This window comes from Aristolochia californica, unplaced genomic scaffold (genome assembly GCF_029961685.1).
Source record: "Aristolochia californica isolate CCGP_79_NKW_82.1479 unplaced genomic scaffold, dmAriCali1.0.hap1 SCAF_11, whole genome shotgun sequence".
NCBI lineage: Eukaryota > Viridiplantae > Streptophyta > Magnoliopsida > Piperales > Aristolochiaceae > Aristolochia > Aristolochia californica.
This window is the reverse complement of record NW_027181782.1, coordinates 23739865-23756771: the sequence shown is the minus strand read 5'-3', so window position 1 is coordinate 23756771 and position 16907 is coordinate 23739865. Positions and strand designations below refer to the sequence as shown.

The window sequence follows — 16907 nt, the reverse complement described above, 5'->3', positions numbered from 1 at the left end:
AGCTATATTTAAAGAAATTTAAATGCTCTTTTGTGACAACACATGTGGCCTATCTCGGCCATATTATTTCCCATGATGGGGTCACAGTTTATTCCACAAAAATTCAAGCCATTGACGGTTGGCCACATCCTATGAATACCTCTGCTTTGAGAGGGGTTTTTTGGGATAAGCAGGTTATTACAAAAAAATTATCAAGAATTATGGGCCGTTAGCAGCACCATTGACAAGCCTCCTCAAGAAAAATTTCTTTATTTGGCATGCCCACACAACCCTTCTCATATCTCAAATTAGCTCTTGCATTTGCACAAGATCTGCAACTTCCCAATTTTGAAGATTTATTTGAGGTTGAGCGTGACACATCCGGTGGGGGCATTTGAAAAGAGAGGAGAGTGCTTCAATGCCCTACCTCTTAGCCAATGCCTATATTTATAGTTTTAGAATGCCCTTAGAGCTACAACTTGATAAAACAAAAGACATAAAAGAAACACATATTTACACTTCTATGCCATCTTTATGGAAAGTACCATATTTCACACATTTGCCACTCCTTTGATGTGTGGGCTTCTAGCCTTGAGCTTGTGGGCTTGAACCCATCTTCTAACACTCCCCCTCAAGCTGGAGGAGAAAATACATCATAAATACCTAGCTTGCCACCTATAAAACATAGAATTGTGGATGTTACCGGTTTGGTGAGGATATTAGCTAATTGCTCTTGAGATGAAACGTACTTAAGAGAAACTATTCCTGCTTGAAACTTTTCCCGTATAAAATGACAATCCACTTCAATATGTTTAGTTCTTTCATGGAAGAATGGATTTGACGTAATTTGAATAGCTGTTTGATTATCACAATGTAGGCCCATAGAGCGTCCTTTATAAAATCCCAATTCGGTAAGAAGAGTCTTTATCCATAAAAGTTCACTTACAGTGTGGGCCATAGCTCGGTATTCTGCTTCAACACTAGATCTTGCAACCATGTTTTGCTTTTTGCTTTTCCAAGTGACCAAGTTCCCCCCCCAATAAGGTTACAATACCCAAACGTAGATTTTCTGTCATCAGGTGATCCAGCCCAATCTGCATCTAAGAAGCCTTCTATATTGAAGTGGCCATATTTTTTATATAGCAATCCTCTTCCTGGAGCACCTTTTAAGTATCGTAGTATTCTCTCTAACGCTTTCCAGTGAGTAATTTGTGGTTTGTGTATTAATTGGCTTACCACACTCACAACATATGATATATCTGGCCTGGTTACCATGAGATAGATCTATTTTTCCATAAGTCTTTGATATTTGCCAGTGTCTACATCTTCTCCAGTTGTGGCACACAATTTTTCCCTCGCATCCATAGGTATATCAACTGGTCTATAACCCTTCATTCCTATTTCTTCAAGAAGATCCAAGATATATTTTCTTTGAGACAATACTATTCCATGATTTGACTGAAGGACTTCTATACCCAGAAAATATTTGAGTTTACCCAAATCTTTAGTCTTGAACTCTTTACATATCATATTCTTCACTTCTTGTATACTGTGAGCATCATTTCCAGTCAAGATGATATCGTCAACATACACTGCCAATAATATCCCTTTGATAGTATCTTTAACATATATTGAGTAATCAACCGAGCACCTATGAAAGCCAAATCATAGAATCTCTTGACTGAATTTATCAAACCAGGCCCTAGGGGACTATTTAAGCCCATATAAAGATTTCTTTAACCGGCATACGGACTCCCCCTCAACCACATATCCTGGTGGTTGGACCGTATAAATTTCTTCACGTATACACCATTTAAAAATGTATTTTTTACATCGAGCTGATATACTGGCCAAGATGAGTTAGCAGAAATAGAGAGGATGATATGTACCGAGTTCAATTTTGCAACTGCAGAGAAAGTCTCTTTGTAATATATCCCATAGCACTGAGTATAACCTTTTGCAACCAGGCGTGCTTTAAGGCAAGTAACCGACCCATCTGGGTTGTGTTTCACAAAAAAAACCCATCTGCAACCAACCGGTCTTTTCCCTTTTGGGAGTGATGACAATGACCTTGTTTGATTTTCATATAATCCATGCATTTCTTCATCCATTGCCGCCTTCCATCTTGGATGCTTCAGGGCCTCTTAATAGGATTGTGGTATGGAAACAGACGAAAGAGAAGCAAGAAATTGAACACACTAAGAAGATAAGCGATGAGAAGACATAAAATTGGCAATTGGATGAGACGTAGTGCAAGAACGGGTTTCCTTTTGTAATGCAATAGGCCGAGTATCAAATTCAAGCCCAAACATAGGAGGAGGAGAAAGACTTATCTCAAGTGGATCAGACAACTCCACAGGTGAGGGGATGGCCGGTGCTTCAGGGGGTTGAGTAATATCTTCATGAAATGGTACAAGCAGGCATGGAGCGGTAGGAGGAAATGTAAACCCTGGAGGAGCATCATGTGAGGAGTAAAAGGAAGTGTCTTCAAAGAAAGTCACATCCCGAGATACCATCAACCTCCGAAGTGTAAGATTATAACAAATATATCCTTTCTGAGTTCGAGTATACCCCAAAAAAATACACCTCAGGGACCAAGGATCAAGTTTACTTTTATGTGGTGAAGTATCATGAACAAAACATGTGCTACCAAAAACTTTAAGAGGAAGAGAAAATGGATCTTCACCATGAAACAAAATAGAATATGGAGTTTGATTTATAAGTATTGATGAAGGTAACCTATTGATGAAAAAACATGTTGTAAGAATAGCATGAGGCCAATAAAAGTAGGGTACCTTCATGGAGTAGAGGAGGCCCCGAGCAACTTGAAGGAGGTGACGATTCTTTCTTTCAACAACACCATTTGTTTTATGAGTATAGGCACATGATGTTTGATGAAGAAACCCATTACCTTCACAAAATGATTTAAACTCATTAGACAAATATTCCTTAGCATTATCGGATCTAAGGATTTGAATTTTTTTCCAAATTGTGTTAGAACCATTGCATGAAAGTTTTTAAAAATAGAAAGAATTTCTGATCATTCTTTAAACAAAAACAACCACGTCAGTAAAATCGTCCACAAAAGTAACAAAATATTGAACTTGAGAAATGTTAGAGACCTTTAAAGGGCCCCGTACATCAGGATGTATTAATGCAAATGGAGCAATACTAGTAGTTGTAAGACGAGGAGAATATGTACTCCTAACATGCTTACTTAATTGACATACCTCACAATTTAAATTAGACAAAGAGATGGAAATGAAGAACGAAGTGACAAGGTAGATGGATGACCAAGCCGGTTGTGCCACAGTTGAGCCTCAGATGTAGTGGATGAAATAGCAGCTACTGGTGGAAGAGTAAAATAGTATAAACCCCCTTTTTCATGGCTGCTACCAATCACCTGTTTCATAGTTAGATCCTGAAATATACACGAATATGGTGAGAAGGTGACATAACAATTCAATTGTTTGGTTAATTAACTAACGGAGAGCAAATTAAACAGAAATTGAGGAACAAATAACACATCTTGGAGAGGAATAGACACGGTAAGAGAGGAGGCACCCTGGCCAAGCACCTTGGTTTGGGAACCATTAGCAATAGTGACCAATTTATGAGGAAGACATGGAGACAATGAATGAAGCATGTGTTTGTTACCTGACAAGTGTTTGGAAGCCCCGGAGTCAATGATCCAAGAGGAAGGTTCAAGCGGAAGAAAGCATACCTGAGGCAATGGTAATGGCAGTAGTAGGTTGTTATGGACTCTATAGCATCACGAGTTACCAACAGGCGTAGGAATTAATGAATGTGTTTTTCAATTTCCATGTAATTGTTTCTTGGTTGGGTTTTGTCTTTGGTTTGGGTTGGTTTAGCATTTATTGGTTTGAACCATTGACCCAAGGGGTCTTTAGTGTTTTGGACATCCTCAACCCTATTTAAGGGGATGGCTAGGGTAATGAGATTATGAATTGAGTCTAATTTAGCTAGAGTAAATTAGATAAACAGGTCAAGAGCTCCTTCAAGCTCTCTTCCATTTTTTCCCCAATTCTCCTTTCCGAAATTCAATACCCATCAATCCCTCATTCCATCTCAACGTCAAGCAAGGTAATGGAAGGAAGAGAAGAGAGGAGGGTTACAAGATCCATGGCTCGTGAGGATCCTAACAACGTGGTATTAGACAGGTCCACCCTCGGTGATTCCTCTTCTCCAGAGGACATATGTCAAGTACTTTCAGAACTTCAACAACGATCCACTCTTCAAGGTACTGAAATTTCTCACATCAATAATACATTACAAACACTGGAATCATCTCTCCAAACCGTCATCCGACAACTTGCTACACTTCAAGCACCAATGCCACCACCAGCAACCAATTTTCAACCACAACCAGCACCTCACCAACAATTCACGCCACCACCAAATCCACCCCTGTGCCAACCAATGGTTTCCATGGCAACTCACGCACAAGGACCATCAATGGTTCCAAGGTACTTTAAACTTAACTTTCCTACATATGATGGCTCTAAGGATCCTTTACTGTGGTTCACGAAATGTGAACAATTCTTCTATCATCAACAAACGGTGGAAATGGACAAGGTTACTTTGGCCGCCTACCACCTGCTCGATGAAGCGCTCATGTGGTTCCATCACTACCGAAATGTCCATTCCATTCAGGATTGGCTGCACTTTAAACATGCTTGCCAGTTGAGGTTAGGACTTCCAGCTAGCAGCAACCCAGTGGGGGAACTGATCAACTATAAACAGACAGGCACCTTAGAAGTTTACCAAAAAACGTTCTAAGAAAGGTTGGCCCGAGCTAGTGAATTTGTTCCTCCTCACCTACATGTTCAGATTTTTAACGCTGGATTGACAGAGGCGGTTAGATTGGAAGTGGAATTACTTGGTCCGACAAATTTGGACTCAGCAATGAATTATGCCAGAGCTGTGAAACACAAATAGAGAGTTCTAAAAGAGTCTTTACACCGAAAACCATTTTGGAACAACAGAATATAGGGTACTGCATTTGGTCCACGTTTTGGGTCCTCTGCCCCTAACCGAGCAGATCAGGCTACCAGTGCCTCCACACACTATGCCACGTAAATTTTTGACTAAACAGGAAATGGACGCTAGAAAAGCAAAGGGTCTATTTTTAATTGTGATGAACAATTCCTACCAGGACATACCTGTAAACGCTTATTCAGTATTGAACTGTTGGAAGAAGATTCAAAAGAGCTTCTTGAAAATGAATTTGTTGAAGAGGTACAGCAAGAACCAGAGCTCTCCCTCCATGCCATGCATGGCCTGCGTAGTTCTAATACCATGCAGGTAAAGGCCAGGTTACATCATCTCATGCTACTTGCTTTAGTTGATTCGGGCAGCACACATAATTTTATCAGTGAACCCGCCGCGCAACAATTGGGATTGGCAATTCAACAACAAAGGGGACTCTCAGTTTCTGTGGCCAATGGGGCTAAAATTTCAAGTGTGGGGTTATGTGCTAACATCCCTTTCACCATTGAGGGGCATTCATTTCAGGCAGATTTACTAGTCATTCCATTGGCTGGATTTGATTTGGTGCTCGGGGTCAAATGGCTCCAGTTATTAGGACCTATATTATGGGACTTTCAGGCTCGGACTATGACATTTTCAGCACCACAGGGTCAGATTACATTACAAGGTATTGTGGCACATGTACCTAACGCACTTCACACTTTACAGCTTCAGCACACTGGTGATGATCAGTTACCTCCGTTACTTACAGTATTTGCGGATTTATTTAATGATCCTACGGGTCTACCACCAGTGCGTCATTGCGATCACCGCATTCATTTAAAGTTGTAAACTGATCCAGTAGTGGTGCAGCCTTATCGTTACCCGCATATACAGAAAGATGAAATAGAACGACAGTGCATGCATATGCTCGCTCAGGGTGTGATCCAGCCCAGTCGATCTCCTTTTTCCTCACCAGTGTTACTAGTACGTAAAAAGGATAAATCATGGAGATTTTGTGTCGACTATAGACAACTCAACTTGTAAACAATTAAGGACAAGTTCCCCATTCCAGTCGTGGACGAGTTGCTGGATGAGTTACATGGTGCTACATTTTTTACCAAGTTAGATTTGAAATCGGGCTATCATCAAATAAGAGTTCACACGGCGGATGTGGAGAAGACTGTGTTCTGCACACATCACGGTCATTTCGAGTTCCTTGTCATGCCCTTCGGTCTCTCCAATGCACCCTCCACCTTTCAGGCCCTCATGAATGAGGTCTTTTCATCACTTCTACGCAACTATGTGTTAGTCTTTTTTTATGACATTCTGGTCGACAGCAAAAATTGGGAAGAACATCTCCACCACCTCCATCAGGTATATACCATTCTACGCTCTCATCATTTGGTTTTGAATAAATCAAAATGTTCTATGGGTACATCTGAGGTGGCGTATTTGGGCCACGTCATATCAGCTGTGGGCGTGAAAGTTGACCAGAGCAAGATACAAGCAGTAACAGATTGGCCGATTCCCACCTCCATTACAGCATTAAAGGGATTTTTGGGCCTAGCGGGATATTACAGAAAATTTATCCAATCTTATGGCTAGATAGCAGCACCACTCAACAACCTGCTAAAAAAAATGCCTTCCACTGGTCTTCTTCAGCGGAACAGGCCTTTCACCTGTTAAAGGAGGCCTTAGCCTCAGCGCCAGTCCTACAGTTACCAGATTTTGAGGGAGACTTTGTGGTGGAATGTGATGTATCCGGGGGAGGTATAGGGGCAGTGTTACAACAATTGGGACACCCCATTGCTTATTTCAGCCGTCAGTTGGGATAACACCACCATAAGTTAGCTGCATATGAGAGAGAATTGATTGGGTTAGCCAAGGCTGTCCAACATTGGTGACCTTATCTCTGGGGATGACCGTTTCTCATTCGTACAGATCATTGCAGCCTCAAGTATCTTCTTGAACAGCGCTTCACCACATCCCCACAGCAGCATTGGTTAACTAAACTCATGGGCTTCGATTTTACGGTTCACTATAAGCCAGGTAGTTCGAATTTGGGGGCTGATGCTTTATCACGTCGGGATAATTCAGCCACACAAATTTATGCTATCAGTCACCACGTTCACTGGTATTAGATTCTATTCGTGAGGAAGTACATCAATATCCGGATCTCATGTCATTATATCAGGATATTCAACAGGGGATAACAGCACCTCATTGGACGATTCAGGATCGTCTCATACTCTACAAAAACAGGATCTTTTTGCATAATACATCCCCACTTTTTCACACCATCCTGTCCTCTATCCATGATAGCACACATGAGGGTCGACAGAAAACATATTTCCGAATCAGTGGGGACTTTTACTGGATGGGCATGAAGAGCACAATTGCTGATTATGTAGCTGCTTATCAGATTTGTCAACGAAACAAGGCTGAATCTTTAAGTCCAGCCGGCCTACTGCAACCTTTGTAACTACCGTCTCAAATCTGGTCTTACATTTCCATGGAATTCATTGCTGGACTTCCTATTTCATCAGGTAAATTTGTGATATTCGTCGTGGTTGATCGGTTTTCAAAATATGGTCACTTCATTGCTTTGGCGCATCCATATACTGCTGCTCAGGTCGCTCAATTATTTATGGACAACATTTTTCGATTACATGGAATTCCCTCCTCCATTATCAGTGATAGCGATGCCATTTTTACCAGTATATTTTGGAAGGAATTATTCAAATTCCAGGGCACCCAATTGGCATTTTCGTCTGCATATCATCCCCAAACGGACGAACAAACAGAGGTTGTCAATCGCACGATTGAAATGTATCTTCGTTGTTTTGGGGGACACACCTAGAAGGTGGGTGAAATGGCTTTCATGGGCAGAATTTTGCTATAACACATCTTACCACACAACACTGGGAACTACTCCTTTCAGGGTAGTTTATGGCAGAGATCCACCTCGTTTGTTACCATATGAACCTGGGGCATCCAAAGTCATCACTTTGGACCAAGCGTTAGCTGAAAGAGACGCTATGCTCATTGAGGTACGTACTCATCTACAGGAGGCCCAACACTCTATGAAACGCTATTATGATAAGAAGCACCGGGAGGCATCTTATTTCCCTGGAGACTGTGTGGTTAAAGCTTCAACACTACCGCCAGCTGTCCCTGACTGCATCCAAGCACCATAAGCTGTCTCCAAAATATTATGGTCCATTTCAGGTATTGGACAAAATTGGGCCCGTGGCATATCGCTTGCAGCTACCATCGGAATCAAAGATCCACAATGTATTTCACGTCTCCCAATTGAAGCCCTTCCAGGGTGACTCGCCCCTACTGTACACTCCACTGCCGCCACTACATGAGGGCAGAGTCCTTTCTATCACAGTTCAGGTAGTACAAGCACGCCACATTCAAGGTGATTGGGAAATTCTTGTCCAGTGGGCAGATGCCGACCCCAGTGACACCACATGGGAGCCGTTATCAGCATTTTGACTCTTATATCCTTCCTTCGAGCTTGAGGACAAGCTCTTTCTCCAGGAGGGGTTGTCGTTATAGACTCTGTAGCATCACGAGTTACCAACAGGCGTAGGAATTAATGAATGTGTTTTTCAATTTCCATGTAATTGTTTCTTGGTTTGGTTTTGTCTTTTGTTTGGATTGGTTTGGCATTTATTGGTTTGAACCATTGACCCAAGGGGTCTTGAGTGTTTTGGACGTCCTCAACCCTTTTTAAGGGGACGGCTAGGGTAATGAGATTATGAATTGAGTCTACTTTAGCTAGAGTAAATTAGATAAACAGGTCAAGAGCTCCTTCAAGCTCTCTTCCATTTTTTTCCCCAATTCTCCTTTCCAAAATTCAATACCCATCAATCCCTCATTCCATCTCAACATCAAGCAACGTAATGGAAGGAAGAGAAGAGAGGAGGGTGACAAGATCCATGGCTCGTGAGGATCCTAACATAGGTCCTGGTGGAGTAGAGGACTGATCTAATAAGGATTTCAGCTTCTGAATTACATCATAGTCTTCCGCAGAGATAGTCACATTCCTAGAACGAGAATCAGTCCTATCCTCCTTTTTCTCAACATTAATTGAGGCTGGATTGGCTGTCACCCCATCAGGCTTGCCATGGAGTTTCTAGCACGAATCCACAAGGTGGCTTTGACCACCAAAGTAAGTGCACAATCAAGGCTCAATGCAGGAATAGGTCGGACCCGTTCCATCACCTCTATTGCTGCCTCCTCTTGTATTTCTGTCGCATCCTCGAAATGGGAATGATGTACCCCTATTACAAGAGAACATAGTTGATGGGGCATTATTTGGAGAAGGAGGAGATGGATAAGAAATCCATAACAATGTAGCACTAATGTCATCAAAAGGGGTAAGGGCAGAGGAACTAAGAAGCTGAGTCTTAGCCACCTCTAGATACGGCATAATATTGGTAAGGCAAATAGCCGCTGCCAAGGCCTCGCACTGTTTTTCTTGGACAACAATACTGGTAGAGTATGGCTGAGCAATTTTCTATTCTTGGTGAAGGCCACGAAACCGGGCTAGAAACTCATGAATATTATCTCCTTATTTGGTAGCCAATATACTTTGGAAAACAACATATACTCTTTGCAAGGAGGCGGTACTAGAATAGAGCTTAGCACATGTGTCCCAAATATCCTTGGAAGTTTCCAAGTGGATCACATTGTTAGCGACATGCTCTTCCATGCTATTAATAAGCCAACTGATAACCATGTTATCATTGTTTACCCATTTACGGCAGACTTCATCTTTTTCATCAATCGGAGGAGGGATTTTGATAACATGACTGAGAAGGTCACAAGTAATGAGAACCCTTCGTACCGATTATGACCAACTGAGGTAATTGGAAAGACCTCTTAGTGGAATTGTAGTAATTCAAAGTATGTCACTCTTATTACTCATGTGTCCACTCTCCATGTTGACCCAAATCAACTAGTAAGGTCAATTGTCAAAGGGGATCGAATAACAAATACACAACATAATTGGAAGCACCCATAGAAAAAATTAGCCACCAAAACTAAGTAAAGAATATTTTCATGAGAATAAGCATCAAATCATGGAAACAATGGTGCTTTTATCAAGTGATGACAAGAACCAGCCACTACTCAACTTTTCTTATATTTATCAAAAAAATATAGAGAAGAGAATAGATGCAACTCTTATCCTTAATCCAAATTCAACCACAAAACTGAGAGCAACTTTAGACAAGGCCTTTCTTGGCAAACCGAGAGCATTTGCTTGGAAAAATAAAGTCCAACTCATGGGAATACTTCAACAAAAAAAAAAGATTCAATTGCTGAAGTTCAAACACAAAAAATAATAGTGATAAATGAGTGCTGGAATTTCATCAAACATATAACGGGCATCCAACAACATAACACACTCCCATGAGTAACGTTAGATTATAGAATTTACAGCAACATATGCTAGAATCTCATATCAACAATGTGTGATTCCCATTACATAAAGGTAACTAAATCCAAATAACAAACCGAAAAAAGCAACAGTTGATCAATTATGTATTTTTTGTACAAGATGATCAAGATTACAATATCCTTTTAGTCATATAAGATAGATCTTCACAATGTTTATGAAGATTATCTTGCCTTTACATGAATCAAGAATTTTAGAAGAGAAAAAAAATTGAAACCGTCAAGAGAGAATACGCAAAAAAAAACCAGATTTTACCTATCTCTTCATAGCAGAACTCCTTCTATACACAACTTCTTGCATGGATGACATAACTACTTGAATAGGGATCCTAACCTCCAAGCTTTGATACCATGTAGAAGTTAGGACCCCATGAGAATGAATCAAGGTTAACGTGGAAGAAGAAGGAGAGAAGAGAGAGAAGAGGGAGAAAGGAGAAGGACGTTAGAGAGGAGAGTTTGGATTGAAGGAAGGAGAGAATGCATCAAGGGAGAAGAGAGGGTGGTTAGACGTTTTTCCAAAGAGAGGAAAAGGCTTGAATGCCTTACCTCTTAGCCAATGCACTTATTTATAGTTTTACAAAGCCCTTAGGGTTACATCTCAATAGATTAAAAGACATACTAAGACAATGTATTTACATCTTCATGCCATCCTTATGGAACATACCATAAATAACCACTTTGCCACTCCTTTGACATGTGGGCTTCTTTCCTTGAGCTTGTGGGTTTGAGCCCATCTTCCAACTATAACCAAGCAGCCATTCAAATTACTTCAAATCCAATCTTCCATGAAAGAACTAAAAATATTGAGGTGGATTGTCACTTTATACGGGAGAACTTTCAAGTAGGAATAATCTCCCTCAAGCATGTTTCATCTCAAGAGCAAGTAGATGATATTCTCACTAAACCCGTTACATCTAAAATCCTATCTTTTATATGTGGCAAGCTGGGTATTTATGATGTCTTTTCTCCTCCAGCTTGAGGGGGAGTGTTGGAAGATGGGCTCAAGCCCACAAGCTCAAGACCATAAGCCCACACGTCAATGGAGTGGCATATGTGTAAAATATGGTACTTTCCATAAAGAGGGCATAGAAGTGTAAATATGTGTTCCTTTTATGTCTTTTGTTTTATCAAGATATAACCCTAAGGGCATTGTAAAACTATAAATAAAGGCATTGGATAAGAGGTAGAGCATTGAAGCCCTCTCCTCTCCTTCCACAAATTCGTCCAGCCGTCCTCTTTCTTATTTGACAGAAACCCTTCTTCCCTTAATCCAAACTCTCTCCTTCTATGTTCTTCTTCTTCTCCTCTCCTTTCTCTCTTCTTCTTCTTCTTCTTCCTCGTTGATCTAAAGTTCTTCTCATGGGATCCTAAATTCTACATAAAGCATTAAGCCTAGTATCAAATTCATGCCCAAACATAGGAGGAGAAAAACTTACCTCTGGTGGATCCGACAACTCTATAGGTGAAGGTACGGCTGGTGCATTAGGGGGTGGATTAATATTAACATTGAAAGGCACAAGCGGACACAAAGTGGTACAAGGAAATGTCCATCCTGGAGGAGCATTATGGGAGGAGTAGAAGGAGGTATATGTTGGAAGATGGGCTCCAGCCCACACGACCAAGGAAGGCCCACATATCTAAGAGTATTATAAGATGGGCCACATGACCAGGGAAGGGCCCTAAAAATTAGGACCCACCATGATTACCACGAGCTGGCATCCTTATCACATAAGTTGGAAGATTAAGAAGGAATCACAAAGGCATCTTTATCTTATGGTCACGTTCTAGAAGAGTTCTAGTTTTATTTATGTCTGTCTTTTATCTATATTGAGTTATTTAATTATTCTAGGACTTATCTTTAAGTGTTAGAGTTTGGGTGTAATTTGGACAAAGGTAGTTTTATTGTAATTGGACTCTACTACCTTCCTCTATTATAAATAGAGGTTCATGTACTCTAATTAAAATAAGTTAATGAAGTATTTCTCTCTTCCATAAATTCAACAAGGTATCGGAGCAGGTTTTGTGAGTTGACTGATCAACCCACAGAGATAATGAGATCTTTTTCTCTAAACCCTAAACCCTAAGTCTAGGTTCGTTGTTATTTTTTTTTCAGTCCCTACACCCATAGTTTACTTTGCATTTTTCACCTCTATACTGAGATTTTAATATTGAAATTTATATAGTTAAAGAAAGATATTAGAGTCTAATGTCAAAATAAAAATGAGTTTTTCCAATTAGATTTATCTACAAAGATAAATTGATATTTGAATGAGCGAAGGTCAGATTGCAAAAGAGGTTAGAGTAACACCAGAAAGCTTAAAATTCAGAGGTATTTTATGCTATCAAGAATGATATTTTATATGGATATATATATATATATATATCAAAAGAAAGATATACATGTGTTGAATTTAGGACCCCTTTTCCATGATCACGAACAAGAGAAAGAAAAAAGAAAATGAGAAAAAGGGAGGAAAGCTCTCGGTAGAGAAGAGGAAAAATAAAAGGAGAAGAGTAGGCTGCGCCAAGTAAGGAGAGGGAGAGAGAGAACCAACTCAGGATTGCATGTGTGACTTGATTAATTTTGACTTATAAGACCTCTCTTTATAGTAGAGGAGGAGGTAGAGTTCTTATACAACTTATCATTCAATCCTAATTACATTCCAACTCTAACTCTTCAATATAAGTAAGTCTATTTAAACTAAACAACTAGAAGACCAACCTGAGTAGAACTAGGAATCCTTTATTATTCGCGTGAGGGGAATGGATAAGCCAGCTCATAACCTTATCCTTGTGGGCCCCTCATGATCTCCCAACGCACCTTGATAAGAGTGCCAGCTCATGAGATCTTTGTGGGTCCCACTTTATCTTCAAGTCTTCTAAATCAATTCAGCTTGTGCTTCTTGCTTCCTTAACTCGTGCTTGCTTTGGGAGAGGACTCTTCTTGGTGTCCCATGTCCTCTAGGACTCTTCTTGATGACCTACATCTTTATGGTGGGTCCCACCAACTCGAGCACCATGGTGGGTCCCACATCGTAACACTCCCCCTCAAACTGGGGTGAGAAGACATCATAAATGCCCAAATTGCTACATATGGTAGACATAATCTTGTGAGTGACTAGTTTGGTGAGGATGTCTGCAACTTGATTTTGTGATGAGATGTGTTTCAGGGATAAGAGACTAGCTTGGAATTTTTCTCGTATAAAGTGGCAATCTACCTCAATGTGCTTTGTCCTCTCATGGAAGACTGGATTAGATCTGGATTAGATGCAATATGTATTGCCGCTTGATTATCACAGTATAGATCCATTGGAGCTTCTTTATAAAATCCATAAGAGTTCACTTACAGTGTGTGCCATGGCTCTGTATTCTGCTTCTACACTTGACCGTGCTACTACATTTTGTTTTTTGATTTTCCATGTAACCAGATTTCCTCCAACCATCGTGCAAAAACCAGAAGTAGATTTTCTATCATCTGGGGATCCAGCCCAGTCTGCATCCCTGAATCCCTCAATGTTGATGTGACCATTTTTTTATAGAGGAGCCCCTTTTAGATAACGTAGTATCCTCTCAAGTGCTTGCCAATGACTAAGTTGTGGCTTCTGCATATACTGACTTACCATACTTACTGCATATGAAATGTCTGGCCTCATTACACATAGGTAAATAAGTCATCCCACTAACCTTTGATATTTGCCAATATCAACATCTTATCCAGTGCCTCCACATAATTTTGTATTTGCATCCATAGGAGTGTCTACCAGTTTGCATCCCATCATACCTGTTTCTTCTAGTAGATCAAGGGCATATTTTCTTTGGGATAGAATAATCCCATGTCTGAATTGTAAAACCTCAATACCCAAAAAGTATTTCAGTAACCCAAGATCCTTTGTCTTGAATTCAGCACATATTCTCTCTTTTATTTTCTGAATGCCCTCAGAATCACTCCCAGTTAAAATAATATCATCAACATAAACAGCTAGAATCATCTTACCTCTTGCTATGTTCTCAATAAATATTGAGTGGTCTGTAGAGCATCTGTAAAACCCTGCACGTATGATGGCTTGACTAAATTTCTCAAACCATGCTCGTGGGGATTGCTTCAGTCCATGTAGAGATTTTTTAAGATGGCATACGGACTCCCTCTCAACCACATATCCAGGTGGTTGTTGCATATAAATCTCTTCTTTGATATCACCATTGAGAAATGTGTTTTTTACATCCAGTTGATATATTGGCCATGATGAATTAGCTGCCAAGGATAATAATATACGTACCGAGGTCATTTTTGCCACTGGAGAGAATGTCTCATCATAATCAATGTCATAGCATTGAGTGTATCCTTTTACAACTAGTCGAGCCTTCAGTTGTGCAACATTCCCATATGGATTATGTTTTACTGTATAAACCCACTTGCAACCAACAGGTTTTTTATCTGTAGGTAGAGGAACCAGTGACCATGTATGATTATCATTGAGTGCCTTCATTTCTTCATCCATTGCCGCCTTCCACCTTGTATGTTGGAGAGCCTTCTGATATGACTGTGGAACAGATATGGAGGAAATAGAAGAAAGAAACTGACAACATAAAGGTGAGAGACGATGATGAGACACAAAATTGGAGATAGGATGAGAAGTAGAAGGTTGAGTGCATGAACAAGGTTCTTTTCTTATAGCAATAGGACAAGTATCAAATTCAAGACAAAAAATGACTGGTGATGAAGGACTTACCTCTGGTGGATCTGACATCTCGGCAGGTGTGGTATCGGCCATTGTCTCTGGGTCTGAACAATCTCTGTATCACGAGGCACAATAGTTCAAGGAGAACTTGGTACTGATGACATACCAGGTGGAGCGCTATCAGAATAATATGAAGAGTCTTCAAAGAATGTTACATCCCTGGACACAAATAAACGTTGCAAATAGGGACTATAACAACTATAACCCTTTTGTGTGCGAGAGTATCCCAAAAAGATACACTTTATAGATTTAGGGTCAAGTTTGTTGTGTCTAGGTAAAGTATTATGAACAAAACATTAACAACCGAAGACTTTCAATGGTAATGCAAACGGATCATCATGTGTTATAGTTTAGAGTAGGGGGATTTATTCCCAAGAACAATAGACGGTAGACGATTTATAAGAAAACACGTTGTAAGGATAGCATGGGGCCAATAAAAATATGAAACTTTCATGGCATATAATAGACCTCGAGCTACCTCAAGAATATGATGATTTTTTTGTTCGGCTACATCATTTTGTTGAGGAGTGTAGGCACATGATGTCTGATGGATAATGTCATTCTCTTGACAACATGAGTCAAGGTCTTTTGAAATATACTCTTTGGCATTATTAGACCGGAGAATTTTTATCTTCTAACCAAATTGTGCAAGTACCATCGCATAAAAAGATTTAAAAATAGATGGTATCTCAGAACGCTCCTTAAAAATAAACAACCAAGTTGTACGAGTGAAATCATCAATAAAAGATATAAAATATTTGGCTTGAGAAATATTAGAGGCACTCAAAGACCCCCAAACATCAGTATGAATCAATGAAAAAAGAATGTTACTTTTGACTTCTGGACGAGGAGAGTATGTACTCCTTTGATGTTTACTTAACTGACACACCTCACAACTGAATTCTGACCTTATCTTAAGAGATGGAAACATATGATGAAGAGATTGTATGGAAGGATGTCCCAACCGATCGTGCCATAATCATGTCTCATTCTCAATAGTAGACACCATATAGACCTTTGGCACGTCCAAGTATTAGAGCCCCCCTTGTTCATGGCCTCCACTAATCACTTGCTTCGTTATAAGATCCTGAAAAATATATGAAGTAGGTGAGAAGGTAACCGAGCAATTAAACTATTTTGTAAGCTGACTCAAAGAGAGCAAGTTTAAAGGAAAGGAAAGAACAAAAAGAATATCATTGAGCGGAGGTGATGGGGTAATAGAAGTGGAACCTTTTCCTTGAATTTTTGTTTGAGAACCGTCAGCTATGGTAACAAACTTGTGTGAAAGACTCGGAGATAAAGAATGTAATAAAGTTTTGTTACCTATAAGATGCTCGGAGGCTCCTGAATCAATTATCTAGGATGAAGAGGAGGCAGATAGCATACCTGAAGCAGTAGTGGAAGAGGGGCTAGGAGAAGACCCTAGCATGGTCTTCATTTTCTGAAATAATTCATACTCTTCAAAAGTAATAATTTTATGTGCAACTGGTGTTGGGGAATGGTCTACTTGCTCATCACTTATGAGGGTTTGATTAGCCCTTGTTGATTCTGACTTGTCATTAGCCTTATAGCATATTTCTTTATAGTGTCCATATCTACCATAGTAAGTGCATGCCCTATAACGGCACTGGTCTATAGTGTGGACCTGAAATTTACAATTGGTGCATTTACTATCATCTGATTTGCCAGCACTATAGGGTCTATACAGTGTATCAGGGCATGAATATA

General features: G+C 40.0%; 1 protein-coding gene across 1 annotated transcript; it reads right to left on the bottom strand.

Moving 5' to 3' along the window:
* Nucleotides 1-1263: 1263 nt before the first annotated feature.
* Nucleotides 1264-2090, bottom strand: LOC137943655 (uncharacterized mitochondrial protein AtMg00820-like). Its single transcript, XM_068789096.1, has 3 exons — nt 1924-2090; nt 1503-1630; nt 1264-1421 (listed from the first exon to the last, which is right to left on the bottom strand). Exons 1-3 carry the CDS (start codon nt 2088-2090, stop codon nt 1264-1266), a joined length of 453 nt encoding a protein of 150 aa, XP_068645197.1.
* Between the last annotated feature and the right edge of the window lie 14817 nt (nt 2091-16907).